Below are 20,236 nucleotides of genomic sequence, written 5' to 3'. Positions count from 1 at the left end.
CCCACAGCTACAACACCCCAGTATTATTACAAGCTAAGCCACACTGCTCAATCCTTTAGTCAATGGATGTCCCCTCTTACCATGTCCCTGAAGATGGTCACTGCTAACTTCTACAAAAAAAAAAAAAAAAATACAAAAAGCTCTATGCTGTTTTGAAAAAAATGCTAAATTCTACTAGTCATATTTCACTTAAATTGTGTAATTTTAGTCGCAAATGTTGTGGAGATCTATAGTTGCCATGAAGGAAAATCTCAAAATTAATGATAAGAATACCACCTACTATTGGAGTGCTCAAAAGAAGAAACAATGTCAAATAGACATTGTTCCTATTAGCTATGACAGCCCTGCAAGTTGGCCAGTGACTCTATTCTACCGATGGAGCAGCCAGACTACACAAATCAATCACTGCCCCAGGCCACAGTGCTAGCAAACGCTGTGGTGACCAGCAAGCCCAGGATGTGTGACTCCAAAGCTGGTACTCCCTCCCTGGCGTGCCAACTGCCTATGATGGGGAACCTCATGGAAGACAATTTCCTCAGGCCATCTAGAGCTTTAACTCTGATGTTAAATTGTGAACATCAAGGTGTTATCCAAAAACAAAATATAAGACAGGCCTTAAGACACAGTGAAGACTCATTCTCACTGTTGGAGAGCCTCCTGATGCAAAAAAGGTGTTTTCCCAACACTTGGAAGATAAAGGCTTCACTCTAAGCCTTAGAGTGAAGAGCACAAAGAAAAGGGAAGGTGTCAAAAACAGATGAAATGTTTACAAAGTAGCTCTTAAGAAGGAGCCATAAGTCACATGTCAGCGATGTGCATATGCTAGCACTATCCTTCCTTTAGCTCTGAGAAGCAGCAGATATCTTAGAGTAGGTTTTGCCCACCTGCAAGTTCGCTGTGGAGCCAGTTCCCAAGAGATACTTTTGTTATCTTTTGTGCTACAGGAGAGGAAAAAGGAAAAGGATACAAAAAAAAAAAAAAAAAAACCTTTAAAGTCCATACAGAGGAAGAACAGAATGACCACTAGGCAGGTATATGCCTTGGTTACAAACAGGAAATAGCTAAAATAATAAATGAATATCCAAATGACAAAACGTGGAATAAAAGGGACATCTTAAATTATTCTTTGTCTCAGTGAAGCGACCCGACAATCATTTAGAAAAGCATTTCCTATTCTGTGAAGGAAACATGACGGCACAATGACATGTGAGGTACAGGGGCGTTCTTCCTTGCACCTACTAAAATTACATGTCGGCCATTCATCACAGGAGGCCCAAATTCCCACTGTTCAGATAACACTTTGGGACACAGAGTTCTCAACATTTGCGTAACTTATCCTTGCTCTGTGGGCTAACACAAAGTTTCAGAGCCTCCTACCACCAATGTTGGCAGGGACCTGGTATGTCACAGCAGCAAGCATGCCAGAGGTACTGAAAAGTATCCACGGTATCTCAGTGGCCCTGTGTGGGAGGAGGAGGAAAAAACAAGGTCAGACTGTCATCTGATAGGCAGTGTCTAATGAAATGCTAGACCATAGGAAGACCTTCTGCGTGAGCTAGAGAGTGTGGCATGACCTGGTTTGCTATTCAAATGTACAAACCTGGCCTGGGAGAGGGCCGAGTAAGCAACGATGGTGACCTTACAGATACGCATAGAATTGGGAATGAGGAAACAGTGCAAAGCAATGCAACCAGGGACGCAGAGGGTGAGCTGCAACAGTTTCAAGTGGTGGCAGCGCTGGTCCCCTAAGAGTCGTTTGTACACGTATGACAGAATGCAGGCATGCTGTGTGTGTGTGTATGCACACATGCACTTCTGTATGTTTTTTGTGCAATGACTGGGGAAAGTGACTGGCATCAGGAAGGTGAGGCCCAGGTTTGAAAAAAACATCCCACAACATACCAGACAGACCCATGCAACAGAGTACCGCTGTTGAGAAACACTAGAGGAATGTTTCATTGGCTGAACTCCCTACTCATCTATCCCTGGATACTGAGGTGGGATGGGGCGATGACAGCCCGCAGCCAGACACTGTGGTAAGTAGTTCCATAGAAAGAGCACTGTACAAGGTATTAGGTTAGCAGGGTCTTTTCCCATCCCTGCCTCTAAATTCCTTGCTTCTAGAAAAGCATTTCACCTCCCTGGGCCTCTACATTCCCTCATCTGTAAAATGAAGGGGTTATACTAGATGAGTGGTTTTCAATCTTTAGTTTTCAGCAATAAAACCTTTCCCTCAAATGGAATTCCTATATAGAGCACAGGCAAAAGCTGAGACACTCTAGCTGCAGTGGAGAAGGGACAGGAGGCTCTCCTATCCCTCAAGGAGTGACCCCAAGGCATGTCCCTGAACCCGAGGTTCAGCTTTGAAAAAGACAACCGACAGCTGTTGCAATCCCTTTAAACATTTTTGTTCTAAACTTAGGATCTGTGTACAAATTGAATGTATATGGAATGAACAAAAGGCAGTAATTTGACGGAAAAAGCTTTGTTTTGAAAACACAATATCCTGACCCTGGAACTCCCTGTTCTTAAGTTCATGGCCAAGTTATTTGTAAACTTCTTGAGCTCCATGTCCTTAAAATAAGTATGATGCCACTAACTTGCAGGGGTGTTCTAAAGATCAGAGATGACATGTGCTTCTACCGGTATCTCCTTTGTGCTTAGTATGGGGCAGTCACGGTGTAAGCTGCCTTACACCGTGTAAGCTGAAATGAGTCACTGACTCATTTCATTGTATTCTTCACTGCAACCTTATGAAGAAGCTATAATATTTATATTATTATTCTGGTTTTTTTTTTTTTTGGTTTTTTTTTTTTTTGAGACATAGTCTCACTCTGTTGCCATGAATAGAGTGCTGTGGCATCAGCCTAGCTCACAGCAACCTCAAACTCCTGGGCTCAAGTGATCCTCCTCCCTCAGCTTCCCGAGTAGCTGGGACTACAGGTGCGTGCCACAATGCCTAGCTAATTTTTCTATTTTTAGTTGAGACGGAGTTTCACTCTTGCTCAGGCTGGTCTCCAACTCCTGAGCTCAAGCTATCCTTCTGCCTTGACCTCCCTGAGTGCTAGGATTATAGGCATGAGCCACTGTACCTGGCCTATTATTGTTCTTTATATATGGGTGAATGTCTCCATTCAGTTGGGAGAGTCCAAAGTAAAGACCTCAATAGATTCTATTATAGTTTGCTACACAGTATATCAAGGACATTGAAAAGTTTCCATCATGCAGTGGGGCGGGGGTGGGGGGAGATACCTATCCTTATATCTTTACCAAATTATACAATATTTCACTAAGTAGCCAAACCAAAATTTTAGGGAATGTTGGGAATTTATGTAAACATCTCCCAAATAGTCTGAGATAGCGCAGTATCTTTCTTTAGAGAATTCCTGACACAAACTAGTTTCCTTTATTTTAATCAATACCGGACGGCAGTTGCCAATTTAAAAATAAATAAATAAAACAAAATACCAAGCAAACTCTCCCAGAGTTAAGACTGGCCATCGGGGTTACTGACGGCTCTTGGGATGGCGATACCCTAGCAGATAGAGACATTCTCCCAGGACCCGCCCCACCCAGAAACAAGTTCCCACGGCTTGGAAACCAGAGGGGACTCACGTGCCCAGACGCTCCTCGCGTTTTTTGCTGTCCTTTCCCCACACTTCAATGTCCAAAATGCCCATCCTGTCAGAGAAGTAGTGAAAGTCAAACTGTTCCTGCCACTGCGGATTTGCACTCTTACACAGTGTCTAGAAAACATGCAGTTATAATATTTATTTTCTTAAAACGTCATTCATTGCTACAGCAGCTATACATTCATTTCATTTCTAAACTGCAGGAGACCGTGAAGATGGATCTCACCCCTTATAAAGTCAAACTTTCCTTTTTGGAATGAAAGGGACTCAGAGGGTTCAGGAATTGACAAAACATTACTGCTCTTTTTATCTGGCCCCCAGATTCAATAATTTATCCACCAAGTTACAAAGAATACTGTTAGCTCACAAGAAACCATAAATAACATGTGTCTCTGTGTATGTGTGTGTGTGTGTATTCACACACACACACACACACAAACACACACGCTGGACATACATCAATAGACACTTTGCAGTTCTCTTACAGACGATAACACTAATTGGTTAAACAAAGGCAAGTAACATTTTTGTTGGCATACCCACTCAGTGCTAGCTTAAGAACTATATAAATTAACAGTCTGGGTTCTTAATTAACATCTGCCACATGCATTAAATAAGAAACTCATAACTTGTACATTGCTGCCTCTTTTTAAATACAAAGTTACTGAATCCAGTCACTAAGGTGGGAGGAAGACTAGGAAATTCCATGGCAGCCAAACCTAAAAACTAATGAGAGTGGTTTGGAACCCCCACAAGTGTTTCTATGTTCTCCAAAAAGTGATTTCAAACTGCTTCTGTGTTTAGTTCATTGGCAGGATTTTCATTTTGGTTTCATTTACATAGAGATACAATTTGTGAATAAAAAGTGAGCAAAAATGTTGGCCACTAAGTATTATCAGGCTCTAAGGGCACAAGCATCAAGTATTAAATCCTAGCACCAACTATTCCTGTGTAAGAATAACATGGGCAACTCAGACCTCAGCTGTAGCCAATGTCACGTAAAATCATTTAAGCTGTTTTTCACATCAGGCTTAATATATCAGATCATAGAATTTAGAAACCAGGCAGGGGGGCAAAAACCTATTAGACCACAAATTAAATGCAGTATTCCCCAAGGGGGAATGTAGCAGATATTGGACTAATTCTACACTTCACCTTAGTCCGAAGGGCTAAGTGTGCTTAGTGATGAATAATTTTTCCATAAATCCTTAGCCTGACCCTGGCCGGCTAAAGGAATCTTAGGAGAGAAATGTGGTTACCCTGGATACGTTCACTCGAAGGCACAGCCTAAAATTACCTGGTCAAAATAATTATCTGCAGATTTCTGGCATAGCTCTCCCTCAATTTTTCACATTTTTTATAAACTATTCTTCAACGTGAGCCTCAGTTCTCTACTGCTTTGTGCTCAAGTAAATGATGTCTGATATTTGATTTTGCACTGAAAATCATGTAGCACAGACAACCTCTTGCCTCCCTAAATCATTTTCCAACTTCTCTGCATCTGGTATGTCCTAGATGCTGGAAAGGCCCAAATGGCAAATATCTTTGGGTCTATTTTCAAAATCTAGTGATTTCTTTCTTTTCCATGTGGCTTTTGGCAAGTGATTTAACTTTCAAGTACCCTAGGTCCCTCAATGCATAAAACATAGGAAATATTCCTGTCTGACAGTTATGTAAAACTAATTAATTACCATAGTGTGGAGACTATGGTTTTTGAAACAAAATTCACACAAATTACTAAAATTAAATATTAAATGGAATTTGGATTGGCAGATTAAGATGAATTATTCTTAAAGACAGTTAAAAATGCCATTACTTTTGTTTAAAACAAATCATTTTTAATACTTTAGTTTTTGTTAAAAAAAAAAAATCACAGCAAAACCAGCAACACTAGATATCTATTTTTAGCATTAAGACTTACAAGTAAGAGAAAGCAAAGGGAATATAATTTTGAAAATGTTTTCAGTTATCTAAAATATTTTAATCCAAATAACACATGCAATTTTATTTTTGTAGCATTTTGAAAACACTTAGCTACCCTTTTCTCAAATTCTATGAAACACTGCTTATTTTCAAAATGAACATAAATCATGTATTCACATCTATGATTTAATAAGCTTTCTCTAGCTCTAAGTTACCATATTAAATTATACTAAGCAATCAAAACAATACCCACATTAATTGACTACATCTATACAATTATTTTGTTTTCTGGGATGCTCCTTAATATAGTCAGGAGTGCTAAATATAAATTACTTCTATTCTTGTGAAATTTAAAGTCGTAAAACAATTTTTAATTTATGTTTACTCCTAAAGATATAGTTCTCCTTATGGAATTTGTAGAACTTACCTTACTTTTATATCTTTGATCCCCCAGTTTTAACTGGACAAATATCTCTGTCATGTTTCCTCCTGAGACATTCTTCCCTTCCAACAAAGTTATACTTATAATCCCGTTCCAGAGTTGGTTCTTTTTCAAGGACTCTGAGAGCCGTAGGTTGCGTATTAAAGAGCACTAAAGCAAAAAATAAAGATGACATATAAACTTGCTGATAATTCTTGAGAGTGACTTTGGTGATCATAGGAATTCCAGTTTCCAGTATTTGATTATAAAAGTCACTCCCTGCCTGGTGAAAAGTGTTACTCTTCATTGGTTTCGCAAACCTGCAGTCACAGTTATGAGACTTTCTTCTCAGGCTTTGGACTTGTAATAATGTAGTGAAGAATGAACATAAGCAACACTTTGATTTGGCACTGCCTGTACTCCCACCCAGTGTGCTCTTTGGTAGCAATCCTTAAACGGGGTCTTTAGCTACTTTAATAGTATGAAGGAAAGAAAGGCATTCTGGGAAACAGATATCAGAACAAGGCATTGCTTTGCAAGGAAACAAAATATTCCTGGGCATGTAGAAATAATGGCTTCAAATGTATCCTTCACATTTGAATCTCTCCCTACTTCCCTTCAGTTCTTGGACGACCACTAAAAGCCCAACAGTACCGTGAGATTCGCAATTCCACATACAGCCTACACAGGCCTAGCTGTGCAAACGGCTTTGCAGAGGTGGGCATGGGGTGGGCTGGTGAGTGGGATGTCTCAAGTATATCTCAGAGTGCCTGCGACCCAGTAGGGGCTCAGTAACTGTTAACTTGGGTGTTTTATTTATTTATTTTTTATCCTTTTCTAAACTATATTACTCATACACACTAATATACACCTTACCAAAAAAGGGCAAATGTCCTCTGTTATTAAATTATAAAGAGAATATCCACACTTTATTTTTGATTTCCATTGTGTAAAATTTGAAACATACACAAAGGTAAAGAGAATAGTATAATAAATCTCCATGGGATCATTCACCAGATTCAACATTTTGCCAATCTCATTTCACCTAGCCCTTCATTATTTGTTCTGGCTGAAATATTCTAAAGCAAAACCCATACTTGTTTTTACATAACCAGCACATCCTGATCACATTCAACAAAATGAACCATAATTTCCTTAATATCATTCAGTACCTAGTGCATATTCACATTCAACCGTGGCTTTTCATGGCTAGCTTGAGTCACCGTCCCCACGTGAGCCACCTGTTGCATTTAGTTGGTGGAGTTCATTTACCTTTTCCATTCAATAAGTGAAATGGCACAAGGATAGACTTCTTTCTTTGAAGGAAACATAAACGGCTGAAGAATGTAAATGGCGCTGAGCATCATAGTAAAGCAATGAATTTCTGACACGCTATATCCATTCCTGTCATCTGCTCACTGTATCTTCCAGATCATTTAGACACCAATTTGCTCAGACACCAGTTAGTCACAATTTATGGTATTCACAATTTATGGTTAGTCACAATTTATGACATACCACAACAAATGGTATGTCAGACCATATTAATTATATGCCGGCTTACTTCATCCAACCCACATCACTCCGTCACTCTCAATAAACGATGCAACAACGCCACTCCAGGCATTTTGTTGATCGTTTTGTGATGACCTTAAGCAAAATACATTTAAGGAATATATATTCCCAAACTTCCTATCTATGTTGCTTTTCTCTTGAAACACACACACACACACACACACACACACACAGGGGTTTGGGAGGTGCCCAGATAGAGAAAGGAGAGCAAATGTGGAAAGAATTTAAAAAGAAAAAAAAAAAACCCTCTCCTCTGGTAAACATTAATAATTTATTTTTCACTCCTAAATATCTATTATATTTATACACATATGTATGTGTGATATGTATATGATATGTATATATATATGTGTGTGTATATATATATATATACACACACCCCTACATATACATATACATATTCCAGATAGAACATAATCAATAACGAAGGTTTATGAAATAGTTAAAATTAAGCAATTTTATATTTGCTGAAAATGACACTCAGCATCACCATATATATCTATAGATGTATAAATAGATGTAGACATACCTAACACATTTTATAGTTTAAGTACATGGGCTGAAAACTTCTACCTTTAAAACAAAAATGAGATTTTGATTCATAGATCCTGCCACAATTCCTCTTTTTGCTTTTTTTTCTTTTTAAAGTTTGACTTGCCAACCAACAAGCTAAAGTATGACCTGTCCCATGGCCATGCTTCAAAGTTCCGACAGATATATTCCTCCCTAAACACTGCAACTATTTCACAATCCTTTTTATAAAAAAGGGAGTAATGTCCACAAAGGATCAAAGGGCATCCTACAGTCTGGCAATTGCCTAAGAAAAATGGAAGCACTTCCATGAAATATGCCCTAAAATAATTTTGCGGCTTGGTATGTCCTAATTTCAAATTGGATGTTTATCTTGGAAAGGCTTCTATCTAACTTGTCCATAAAAAAGCCCCACTTAGCTCTATGAGCTCTGTGAAAATGGAATCCAAAGCTGGTTATTAAGGGGGCCTAGAGATCGGTTCCATATGGCGGAACAGCATGGGAGGGCAAGGCTGAGGCCTGTATCAGGCGCGGCTTGGCTGGAGCTCCTGATCTATCCACGGACACTCGTTGCGTTACACCATAACATCTGGATTATTGCTTGTAATGTCCCTGGGAAATATCCACTTTCCATCAAAGCTTTTATCTATCTCAGTCGGACTTTGAACATTTTAGTATTTAACGCAGTCATGTTTGATCTGATGGACTTGTTCTTTGCTGTCCAAGATTTTTTTTTTCCTCCCCCCTCCTAAAGGCAAGGCAGGAGGAGAGAAGTATTTATTGCAGAGTTCACAGATAGAAAAGAACACAAAACCTTTATCCTACTTATGGCACCCTAAATATTTCTGCAAAATCCACTCTAAGGTCATCTCTAAAATAAAGTTTCATCTGTGAGTCACAAATTCAGGGTTGGGGGGGTGCTTTCAAGAAGTTTCTTAATTACTTTAACATTTCTCTTCCACCCTTGAGAGGCTCGAGGAGGCTCCAGAGCAGAGCGTCTGCGGCTGGGGGCAGGGCCCGGGCCATGCTATGTGTGCTCTGTTGCAGAGCTGGGCCCTCAGAATCTTCTGTGCTCTTCAAACACGGCCTTTCCCCCACAATAAATCGACTCATCTGCACTCACTCAGTTCACCGAATAGCTTAGGTTTTCATGTCTGTGCCCGAGCCTATAAGTGAAATTTGTCATCTTAATGCAGCCTGGAATGTGAAAGGAGAGAAGGAAATGACCCATCGAAGGGAAAGGCCACCCCACCTGAACTGAAACAAACACCAGGAGATAGCGCAAAGTTTCTGGGTCCTGACCCTAATCCCTCAGCAGACATAACAGATAAAATATAGTACGTCGGGGTTTTGTTATTGTTCTCCTGCCTCCCAAAGGATCAGAACCTTTCACTATGTCTGTGTTGACCCATTCGTCTGCTCTCTCTTCGTCAGCCCCCACCCCACCAAATCCCCACACATTCTAAAACATAAAAGGTGATTTCCATCTAAAGCAGTTATTAATAGTGAAAACGAGGTGAGGTATTCAACTGAGAAACATACTGACTTTAGTAAAATTGAAACAGCTTTGAAAATATGCATTTACTTCTGGGTCATGACAATCACAGAGCCAAGGCAGGAAAGGAAGACATTCTGGAGTGAGACTGAAATTATATACGGTGGATTCAAATAGGTAGAGCATCCTCAGGAGTTTTCGATCTAAGAACAGACTCTCGAAACAGTAAATGGACTGTCATTCTTGGGACATACAAAATGGACTACCGCTTGGTGACATGTGTTAAGGATTTTGGCCAAGGGCATGCTAAGGAGAGAGTGATGTGAATTCCAGAATCTCATTTCCTTGGCGTGGCTGCAAAGGAAACCCAGGGATGACGGGGACAGGTCAGCTCCGTGCCTCCTATCTGTCCCTAGCCACGATGAGTGGCAGAGAGGTCAGGAGTGAAGAAATACTGAAATCAGGGCATGAACACAGGAGCTTTGGCCACAGCCCGCAGCCACCAAAAGCAAGGTCACCTTCAGCTATGCTGTGCTCCAGAACTGCCTTTGCTGGCCAATACCCGTGGGTAATTACCCAAAATACTCCTTTGCATGTAACAAAATACCAAAACAAACAAACAAAGAGGACAGTAAGAAAAAGCACTGACCAGGGCATACTTACCAGGTGCCAAATACCACATGGGTACTTTTAATATATTGTCTCAGTGACAGAAGTATAAAAATATCAGTGTTTCCAAATTGCCAAAGCCATTCTACTTAGATTCTCATTGATTATTTTTCCTAAGTCATCACAGGAAAGTAAGGAGTCAATGGAAACAAATGCATGAAAAAAATCAACTAACTGTAAGAAAAATGAATCGTCAAGCCAGATTCCGACTACATTGACCACTGCTTTGAAAAGCTAAGAGAAAACACTCAGTCTATAAAAGGTTTCACTGAAATATTCCTTTCAAGCTTTTTCAACATGTAAAACTACTGCTCCTTGTCAACAGCTTTTATAGCATGACATGACAAGAGCCATACGTCGTGGAACAGGCTCCCAGAAAAGATCCTACTCGGCAGCTCCTCTACATCATCTGAAGAGGATCCTGTAGACATAAATTCTTCTAGAACTATACAAACATCTTTGCATAAGGATACAAAGAAAACCTTTTAAATTTCCCACGTGTCCGTGGAAGATGAGATTTATATTTGTATATGAACACTCTATCACAGTTCTAAGGATATGAATAATCTTTGTGTATAAGTACATTAACTATAAAAGCATTGTTATTAAATTTAATGTTTTTAAATTATAAGGGAACATCATCACTCAATTTTTGTACTTAACAAAAGTTAGATTAAGAGAACATAAAAAAATAAAGACTGTAAATACCCCATGACTCCCAGAGTTTAGAACCAAGAAAATTCTAATGCATTACCCACTATCAAAAAAAGCAAGAGGAAAAAACATGAAGGCCATGTGATTTAATAAGATTTTCTCTTTGCCCTAACCTCTAGGAAGCTCAAAGTTCTCAAACTCCAAGATGCTTGAGAGTCACCTGCAGAGCTTGTTCAAAGATAGCTGGACCCCATTCCCAGAGTTTCTGATTAAAGAGATCTGAGGGCCAAAAAGTTGCATTTCTAACAATTTTCAGCTGTGGCTGGTCCAGGAAGCACACATGGAAAACCAAATTGCTTAAAGCCCTATAATAAATAGTTTTGAGCTCTTGCTATGCACCATGTTACTTTATACTGGAATGTTTCAATTCATTTCCTCTTCCTTCTCATTTGGTAAGATTCACTCCAGTCTTCTTTCTCTGAAAGCTTCCTCTGAGCCCAGCATTCAGCCAACCTCACCCACCTCCCTCCAAGGCCAGGATGAGAGTCTCACCAAAGCCTCTAAATACCCCTATCCCTCTTCAATTCTGATAGCTGAGTCTAAGTCATCTTTGTATACAGGGACAGGATTCCTACCATAAGAGTGTGTGCTCAATGAACAATGGTGTTTCGGCAAAGCTGAGTCTAATGTTATCGAGAGGAGGCATCTGATGAAATGTTAAGGAAGACAGTGTCTCTGTCTCTCTGGCCTCAAGGCACACACCAGCTTTGATAATTCCAATAAACTGATGGCCTCACCTGAATGTGGCTGCAAGCTCCAGAAAGGAGGGAATCCCCTAGAGGTCATTCTCCCCAGGCTAATGCTGACCTAGACTTCATAACAAGGCAGCAGAAGAATCAAGGTTAAGACCTTCAGCAGTGGGTCAGTGCAGTGTCATATCTTGATCGACTGATTGATGGATAGACAGATGATAGATAAAATAGATAGAAATAGATAATGAAGACAGATAAATTAGATAGATTAGCTATGTTAGATCATAGATAAATAGACAGGCTATCAGATAGAGACAGACAGGTATACAGATAAATGTGCCTGTCTTGAGTGTGCAATTCTCCAATCCTTTGCGTTTAGCCAAGAAAACGAAAAGGTAAAAAGGTGTCATTATGAGTGGGCATTTGAATTCAGTGAAGAATGTGTGAAAATGAAAAAGAGCAAAACAAACAAACAAAAATTACTTTATTAACTGGGAAAGTGTTCCAGGCACAATACCCTTCTTTTAGTTCCTTGAGTGGAACATATTTCCTCCTGCATGAAGGTTTTGCTTGTACTACTTTGTGAGCCTACACAGAAACAAGACATGTGAGCTCAATCAGAGACAGAGGTGCAGTGAGAGTGGACATTCACCAAGAAGTTGGGAGGAAAGGCATCTATTCCAGTTTGAGTAACTCCTTTTCAACCCCAAACTATGTAACTATATACAAAGCATTCATAAAACTTCCCCCTGGTTCCCACCTAGCCTCTGGTGACACAGCAGCTCATTTAAAATAAATAGATAGATAGATGGATACAGATAGGGAGAAATGGGGCTTCCCTCCAAATTCTGTCCTCTTTCAATTTAAGTTTTCTTATATCAAACCAGCCTTGTGCCAATTCCTCCCTGTGTATGAAGCCAGCTGTAGGCTAGCTGATGGGGGACTTAGGAAACGTAGCCTGCAGAGGTCAGACCCTGCAATAACAGAGAAGAACTGAAATAAAAGAATATGAAGACAAACACTAGTCAACTAATTTCATAACGAAAAAAAGAAATGATGTTACATTAGTACAGGTCACGCCTCCTCCCTTAGATTGCTGACATATTAACACACAAAACAGTGGTTCAAAAGAGGGCTGTGCAGGAGGATGTACTTATCTCAGTGAAAATCCATCTAAAATAAAGAAAATCCATAACTAAAGAGCCATTGTGCCAGACAAAGCACCTATATATCCCCCAAATGATAGCAGGGTTGTGTGTGTGCCTGTGTGTAATGTTTCTGAATACAGTCAGTGATTTGTTAAATTCATTTTTTATAACTGCTTTTTCCCCATGTTAGACTATTTTATATAAGAGAAGTGACTGCTGTTAATTGTTTTTAAATCTCTATAACCATTACATGTATTAGGAAGAAGAAAAATGAGGCCTGGAAACAAATCTGTTCAGACCAAAGATTATGTATAATAAATATACAAAGAAAACTAGGTATCTGATCCAGGTCCTATTAAATCAAATTCCCAATTCTCGTCTAAATGCTCACTTTAAAAGGCTTTTGGATGAAATCTGAATCGATTTTTAAAGGCAAACTCTTGTATTTACTATATTGAAATCCAGGACTTTATAGTAAGGAAACAGAGTCTACCAAGATTCTGCCATTCAGGAACCTTTTGGATGGTGCAAAATTATAAAGTTACAGTGTTAAGAAGAAATTATCTAGAGAAAGCTAAGTTATTATAAGAAAAAGATTGAGGGGCAAAAGTCTATGATGTTTTATATAGGTAATAAATTACTTAGGACTAGTACAATTTTAGATACCTATAGCTAAGTAATCTTCTTTACATCAAACTATTATGTAATATTAAGTATAATATGGAAATCATAAAAAAGAATCTTATAAACATACCAAAAGATAGGCTGAACAGGGTATCTTAACTACTTTTACAAAGTGTTAATCACAGTGTCTACGAAGTTTCCACGTGGCTCATTTGTACAAGCCCAAAGGAGAACCTATCTCATTTTTCTCTTTAAAACTGCATATTCTCAAAAGCAAAAAGGCAACTAACAATTGCAATTCTTCAGCAATATATAACTTGCATGTCTTGAATACAATAATAAATATCTTTCAATGAACGTTACTCATCTATGATTCTATTAAACATATATACTAGGTTTGCACCTATATTACACATCCCTGAGCTCAGTATACTGAAGTCAAAATTCTAGAAACTACTAGATGTGGGGGGGTGAAAAAAACCAGACAACAACTCAGTTCCAAGACACAATTCTGCAGTATACATATAAATACTGCTCTCCGGGATGCTCTGTTCCCTTCATATTTTTGATATCTTTATCCAGGCCGTCAACATTTTTTCTATCCCTCTTCATTCCTTTGGCCATTCTTCCATAACCTCTCCTGTCCTCCCCAGACTCCCATATTCCCCAAGCTCACAATTTTTCTTTCTAGCCTTTATGTTCTTCCACAAACTGCCAGTGCTCTTCCACAGACCAAAGCTCCCTAACTAAAGATGGTTATTGATGTACAGTACCAGTGTTTTAGTGCAGCAGCAGAATCAATAAACGAGAAAATACTGCTTTGTCAGGCTTTACCAAAGCATTCTGGGAAACTTTACTGCTTTGGGTGGTTACAGAAACTCCTAATACGGCAGAGCCGGAGCAGGGCTCTTTGCTGTCCTGAGAAATGATGTTCTTCTACCCTCTAGTGACTATAAAGGAATAAGGCAAAAGTTGGAGGCATTTTTGAGACAGCTCAATGTTATCATCAGCTTTTAATTTTATTTATGAAAAGAAGCAGTCTCGGGAACCAAGTGAAGTGATAGGATAACAAAATACCTTATCATCGCTATTTTAAAAGGTTTAAAATGCAAAGTTTAGTTAAATATGAGTAAGAACTTTGGTTCCTTTGGGTTTGCAAAGCAAGATTTGGAAAGTTTGGCTTTCTTCCTAAGTAACTAGTGCTGGTCAGATTAAAACTCATTCTGTCTCTCAATCTTCCTCTCTCCTGAATCAACCTCTCTCTCTCTGTCTCTCTCTCTCTCTCTCTCTCTCACACACACACACACACACACACACATACAAACACACACACACCCTTTCAGCTGGAGATGATACTCCCAGTATCAAACTCCTTATTTTACAGGGAAATAAGCAACTGGGGTATAGTAGGGTTAAAAAATAGGGCTGGGATATGTATGTACACATATATGTGAGCATGCAAATACATGCGTACACAGAGATTGTCCATGCATTCTCTTCTGACCACACACACCACCACCACCACCTTTCAGAAACTAAACTGGAAAAAAGAGTCTGAAATATTGCATCATTTAATAGAAATTATTTTTTGTTGATTATTTCTCTTTAAAAAGTAGCAGAGGTGCTAAATTAAGTTAAAAAATTTTGTTTTGTTTATTTTTACATTAATTTTCACATATAGTCAGTTAAGTTTCAACTTGTTAATTGAATAACTTGGTAAATTAATAATGCATTGCTATACTTTTTTATAAAGTAGACAATATTATATGATCACTTAAAAGATATTAATGTAAAAAATCACCAGCACTTCATGAAAAAATCTTTAAAGAAACTTTTACTAAGAAAGTAATAAATGGATTTTCAGAAGCTATAAAAGAGACTTATTAATATCAAAAATAAAACACATTCCTTTCAATCTTTACATTGTCCCTTTAACACTGATGCTGGTTTCCATCTAAGGGTAAATAACTTCCTAAAAGACTAAATCTAACCACGCTAAATTCTAAATAATCCAAGCTTAATGAAGTGTAACACCCTAACATGGCCAATACATATAAAATGTCACCACTAAAACAAGTGTCAGTTCAAATATCTGGCTATACCCTTATTAAATAAAAATTTTAAGGGAACATTGTTTTCTTCTTATTTATAACAGCAGTAAGAAAAAAAGAATGGTGTTATACATAAAGGTCAAGTAATATCAATTATGTATACATTTTAACCATTTAAAGAAAAACAAGTATATTTACCTTGCTGGCACTTAATCGCTTCCGATTTGACCAACGCTAAGGATTTAGTCCATGCAACATTGAAAATGGCAAAATGAAACAGAAGGAAACAGAATCGTTAGCAATGTGATTATATTATGTTAGGTGGTGTACACTACATTCAGATGATTAACACCCAAGTTCTGAGGTTACAGAGAAACTGCAGTTGAGCAAGAAAATAGGAACAAAGAAAAGTCATATATATGGTTGTGTCACATCATTTTCTCAAACACTCAGTATGAAAAGGCAATGGCATATGAACACTATTCGATCCTTAGGAGTATATTTTTTAAATTACCTGAAAATACTAAAATTTTCTCTCTTAAAAAAAGCAGGAAAACAGAGTTCGCCTACTTGAAATGTTCAGATAGCGTTTTAAAAATGTTTAAGAAATTCACCACCAATGTTTAAGTTTCCATAGTTTTCCATGCTAGAAAAATAATTCCAGGTTCTTTCATTGATTAAATCTCAATATTCAAAATAACAGGAAAAACTCTGAATCATTGGATTAGTAAGAAAAGGAGTTAATATAGCACTGAGAGAGGGAAGAAAACATTTTCTAAACAGCAAAAAACTTCACCATCATTCTCTTTTGATCTCTCATTTGTCATGCTAAGGCTGCTAAATTTCCTCTACCAGTTGTCTCCCAGCAAAATCCTCTCTTTGCTCCTGTCACCCTTCGGTACTGCAAAAGTCTACTCTGGCTGGTTAACCAGCTAACTGGTTGTTACAACTTGGATAAATTCGGTAGATTACAACTCAATGTGAACCTAATCGAGCAGACCACATTTACAATTATGCTTAAAGAAAAAATTACCTTCAGGTAAATGACCTATCCACTTTGCCAATAAGTCTTCCCAATAAATTAGAGACCAGGAAGTAAATAGTCTTCAGGGGAAATTCACTTACATTTCATTGACTAGCAACTAGAAATGTTGGTACAGAAATGACTGGGAAATATTCTTCATTAATAACACTTCCCCTGGTGAACTTGTGAGTTCAACATTCAGCACATGACATAGAGTTACAGGCACTAACACCTGGGTATTAAAATAAGGTGTTGTGGGTTTTCTTAAATATATATATTTTCCCAACAAAAAGATATTTTCACCCAAACCAACCACAAAAACTGATTACCATCTTATAGGTGCACAGGACTATTTAAAGCTTTGACATATAAAAACTCAGTTTATATTTATAACACTTACAAAAGATAAACAAAACGGATAAAGAAATTAATGGAAAATGACTGTTACTATTGACTTACTACAACGCTACCAACTACTATATATTGTCTCTTTCCAATTCCAAGCACCAAATTTGATAATCTCAATCTTTGCAACCCTATAAAACAGAAACTCTTTGTATTCTCATTTTGCACGTGAGGAAGTTATAGCTAAGGAAGTTAAATAATTCTGTAAATTTGTCCAGACCACTGGTGGAGCTGGGATTCAAACAAACCTAAGCAGTCTAATGACAGAGCCCATAATTTTAACTACGTTCCTATGTTTATCAAGAAAAAAAAAAGATAGCAAGTTTGTCAGCATTCCAGCCAGTGTCTTCCCTTTTTCCTGTACCCTGCTCATATATATTTAAATCCCTAGACATGATGGTAAATTAATACATATTTTGCACATGCTAAGATTTTTGTCAGCTTGGTTCTAAAGCAACAAAGACTGCCTCAGTGATGGATGGGAAAATGGGTATAAAACTGATAATTTAAACTGAAATCTCTCCATCAGAGTTTAAATTAAAATGGAATGGATAGGCAAAGCACAAGTTTTTTGCTTTTTCTTTTAAGGTGGTGAAACTATTTTGTATGATATTGTAATGATGGAAAAAATAAAATGGAAATTAATAAACAAATTATCTCAATTAAATAATCTATTGACCTCCAGTCCCAAGTGCTAGTCATTCTCACTTAAAATCCCAACATAAAATGTCTTTAAATATTAACTTAAACTCAATGAAAAGAACAAGCGTTTTCTGGTATCTGTTTTACCCAAAGAGCCCACAGTATGCAGTAAATTGAATACCCCCATATGGCCCAGAATAAATTATTCCTCTATCTTTTTTCTTTGATTGAATACATAAATAAAGAAAATTAACAATCAGAAAAAATGAGAACAAGTAGGGTTTTCTAATTTATAATATCCCCATAAAAATATATATAAAATAAATTGCACACTAGGCCTCTGCCAGACAAAGAACAAAGAAAATAAGAAAGCACGTGAGTGAGCAGACAGACAGTCTGACAAGCTCTTCAACACAGGAGGTGCGGAGCCAAATGAAAGAAGGGCTAAACTAAGATGAGAACAGTGGCTACTCTTTGGACACTGAGAGACATTCTTTGAGATGTGTTACAAAAGCACATCCAAGCTGCATCTAATATTAATGGCTCTGCAATTTGAAATAAACTGAAACTGAAATGGTATTACTTTGAAACTCCAAATTTTGGCAATACTCAAATATATTTTAGGTGCCAGTATTGTTGCTAAACGTAATCCAATAAACTATAAAAAAAAAAAATCACAACGGTAGTCATTTAAATATGCAGCTATTTTCATGGGCAAATCATCCAAATTTGTAGACCCCACTTAAATATATAAGACATTTGCAGAACACATCAGCTGGCAAGTGCTCAACCATGTGGCGAAAGATACTTGTTTGCATTGCATGCTATTTTAACCTGGCATCCAGTTCAACTAACCAACCGGTCACCTACTAAACCCATCGAGTCCAGAGTGACACAGTGGCAATACTGTTAAGACTAAGAGGAAGCTAAAGAAAATCCCTCCTTCATTATGTAGGAGAGGAAAGAAATAAATTTTCAACATCAATTTAAGACATTTTAACATCAAAATATCCATTTTACTGAGGTCTCAACTGTTAATAGTGCTAGTTTTTTTAAAAAGTAATAAATGGAGTTTTACTCAGTTATTGTCAAGTAAATTCCCATAGGTAAGAAATTCAAATTAAAAATAGCACTTATTTCCTCCACTCTTTGGCAATTGCAAAGTCTCCCTAACTACCGTTTTCCTAACTCTTTTAGCTATCTTCTGTGAGTTTGCCAGTAAATCAGCTATGGTTTTCGTCATGAAACAAATTACAATTAAAAGCATAAGTGATGTCAAAATGAAGGCTATTCTGCTCATCCATCCACTCCACTGCCTCTATTCAAGCTGCATTTTTAGAGGACTAATTTACAAACAGTCTTCATGTTTTCATACTACATTCTAGATATGTTAAATTGTAGCACATCTGATACTTTTTCAAGTAGGCATTTTAGTTGGCTTTAAAAATACATTTCAAATAAGTTATAATCAAAGATAATTTTTGTCCTCATTTTAATTCTTGGAATTATCAGGTATATTCCTATTACAAAATAAGAATGATTTGTAGCCACATTTTTGCTCATAAGAACAGAGTCCCAATCATATTATGACAAAATCTAATGCTTTGCTGATGTTACAGACACCTTTAATAAGTGGTGTAGTAACTAGAAATTTCCATGTAACAGACCAGAGAACATTACAATTTATGTCTTCCTAAAAGCATCCCAGAGGAAAACTTGGTAGCTAAAAGTTAAAAAGAAAAAATAAGAAGGAACCAAAATGCTACAAATGTACATTTAATAACCTTAATAATATACAATGCAATAATTAAATCCTGGGAATGGCTTTTCATAACTGAATAATACTTAAGTCATCTAGGACCTAAAACATATTAAATAGAAGCCTTAGCACTTAGAACAAGTATATTTCAAATGATCTATACTAAGCAAACCATAAGCAGCATGTAGATTTTCATAATAGCAATACTAACCACATCCCTAGCTAAAATAGAGATAATTTCTTAATGGACTTTCTTTCCAAAACAGAAGATGTATATAACACAGATAGGTACTTTAAGTTTCTATAAAACTAATCGTTTCCCCCCAAAATAATTACAAAAATGTCAGTTGTCTGCTAGCACAGTAATCGAAGGACAATTGCAATCAAGAGTTTAAAAACAGCAAAAGTATCACACTTACATGTCTCTTGAAATCACCCTGTTTTACTACTAGGTTCAAATTTAAGACAATCACTCCCATGTCATCTTCTAAACTGTTTGGATCTTCTAATTTTAAAATATGTTCAGTCGTTCTGTAAGCAAGAAGCAACAAATAATTTTAGCACTCATTAACAGGACTGCATAGTCTTATAAGGCATCAGGAGCTTGTGGTAAAAGTCTCCTAGCTCTGAATAAGGATTAGACAAAAATGCTAAAAAAAAAAAAAAGCACCAAATTTAATGAAAATAAACCAAACATATTCAGGGTAGAGAAATTTTTTGGCATTGTTTAATTCAACAGTTGGTTAACTGATCCCCCTCTCCTATGGTCCAAATAAAATTTAAATACTTGTTTTAATTTTAAGTTAGGTTAGTGAAACTGAATATTAACAGATGACAGTACAAAATCCAATACACATTTTAGAATACATTATAAAATATTTAACATCTGACTAATATATTTGGCACCTAAAAAGCAAAAATCTTAGAAAAG

At 37.3% G+C, this 20,236-nt stretch overlaps 1 protein-coding gene across 3 annotated transcripts in view; it reads right to left on the bottom strand.

Annotated features, from left to right (window-relative positions):
- MCTP2 (multiple C2 and transmembrane domain containing 2) overlaps positions 1 to 20,236 on the bottom strand; it is a 227,231-nt gene that overhangs the window by 113,310 nt on the left and 93,685 nt on the right. For 2 of the 3 annotated variants that reach the window (XM_069465770.1, XM_069465771.1), the window contains 4 exons: positions 19,725 to 19,836; positions 15,674 to 15,709; positions 5,983 to 6,147; positions 3,616 to 3,746 (listed from right to left, as the gene is read on the bottom strand). In XM_069465770.1, coding sequence (XP_069321871.1) covers positions 3,616 to 3,746; positions 5,983 to 6,147; positions 15,674 to 15,709; positions 19,725 to 19,836 — 444 coding nt within the window. Of the gene's footprint in view, positions 1 to 3,615; positions 3,747 to 5,982; positions 6,353 to 15,673; positions 15,710 to 19,724; positions 19,837 to 20,236 lie in introns of those variants that run through there. The other variant, XM_069465772.1, reaches the window with a different exon arrangement.

The sequence above is a fragment of the Eulemur rufifrons genome, chromosome 3 (assembly GCF_041146395.1).
Source record: "Eulemur rufifrons isolate Redbay chromosome 3, OSU_ERuf_1, whole genome shotgun sequence".
Classification (NCBI taxonomy): domain Eukaryota; kingdom Metazoa; phylum Chordata; class Mammalia; order Primates; family Lemuridae; genus Eulemur; species Eulemur rufifrons.
Note: the sequence above shows the minus strand (reverse complement) of the source record. Positions and strands in the feature narration are given on the sequence as shown.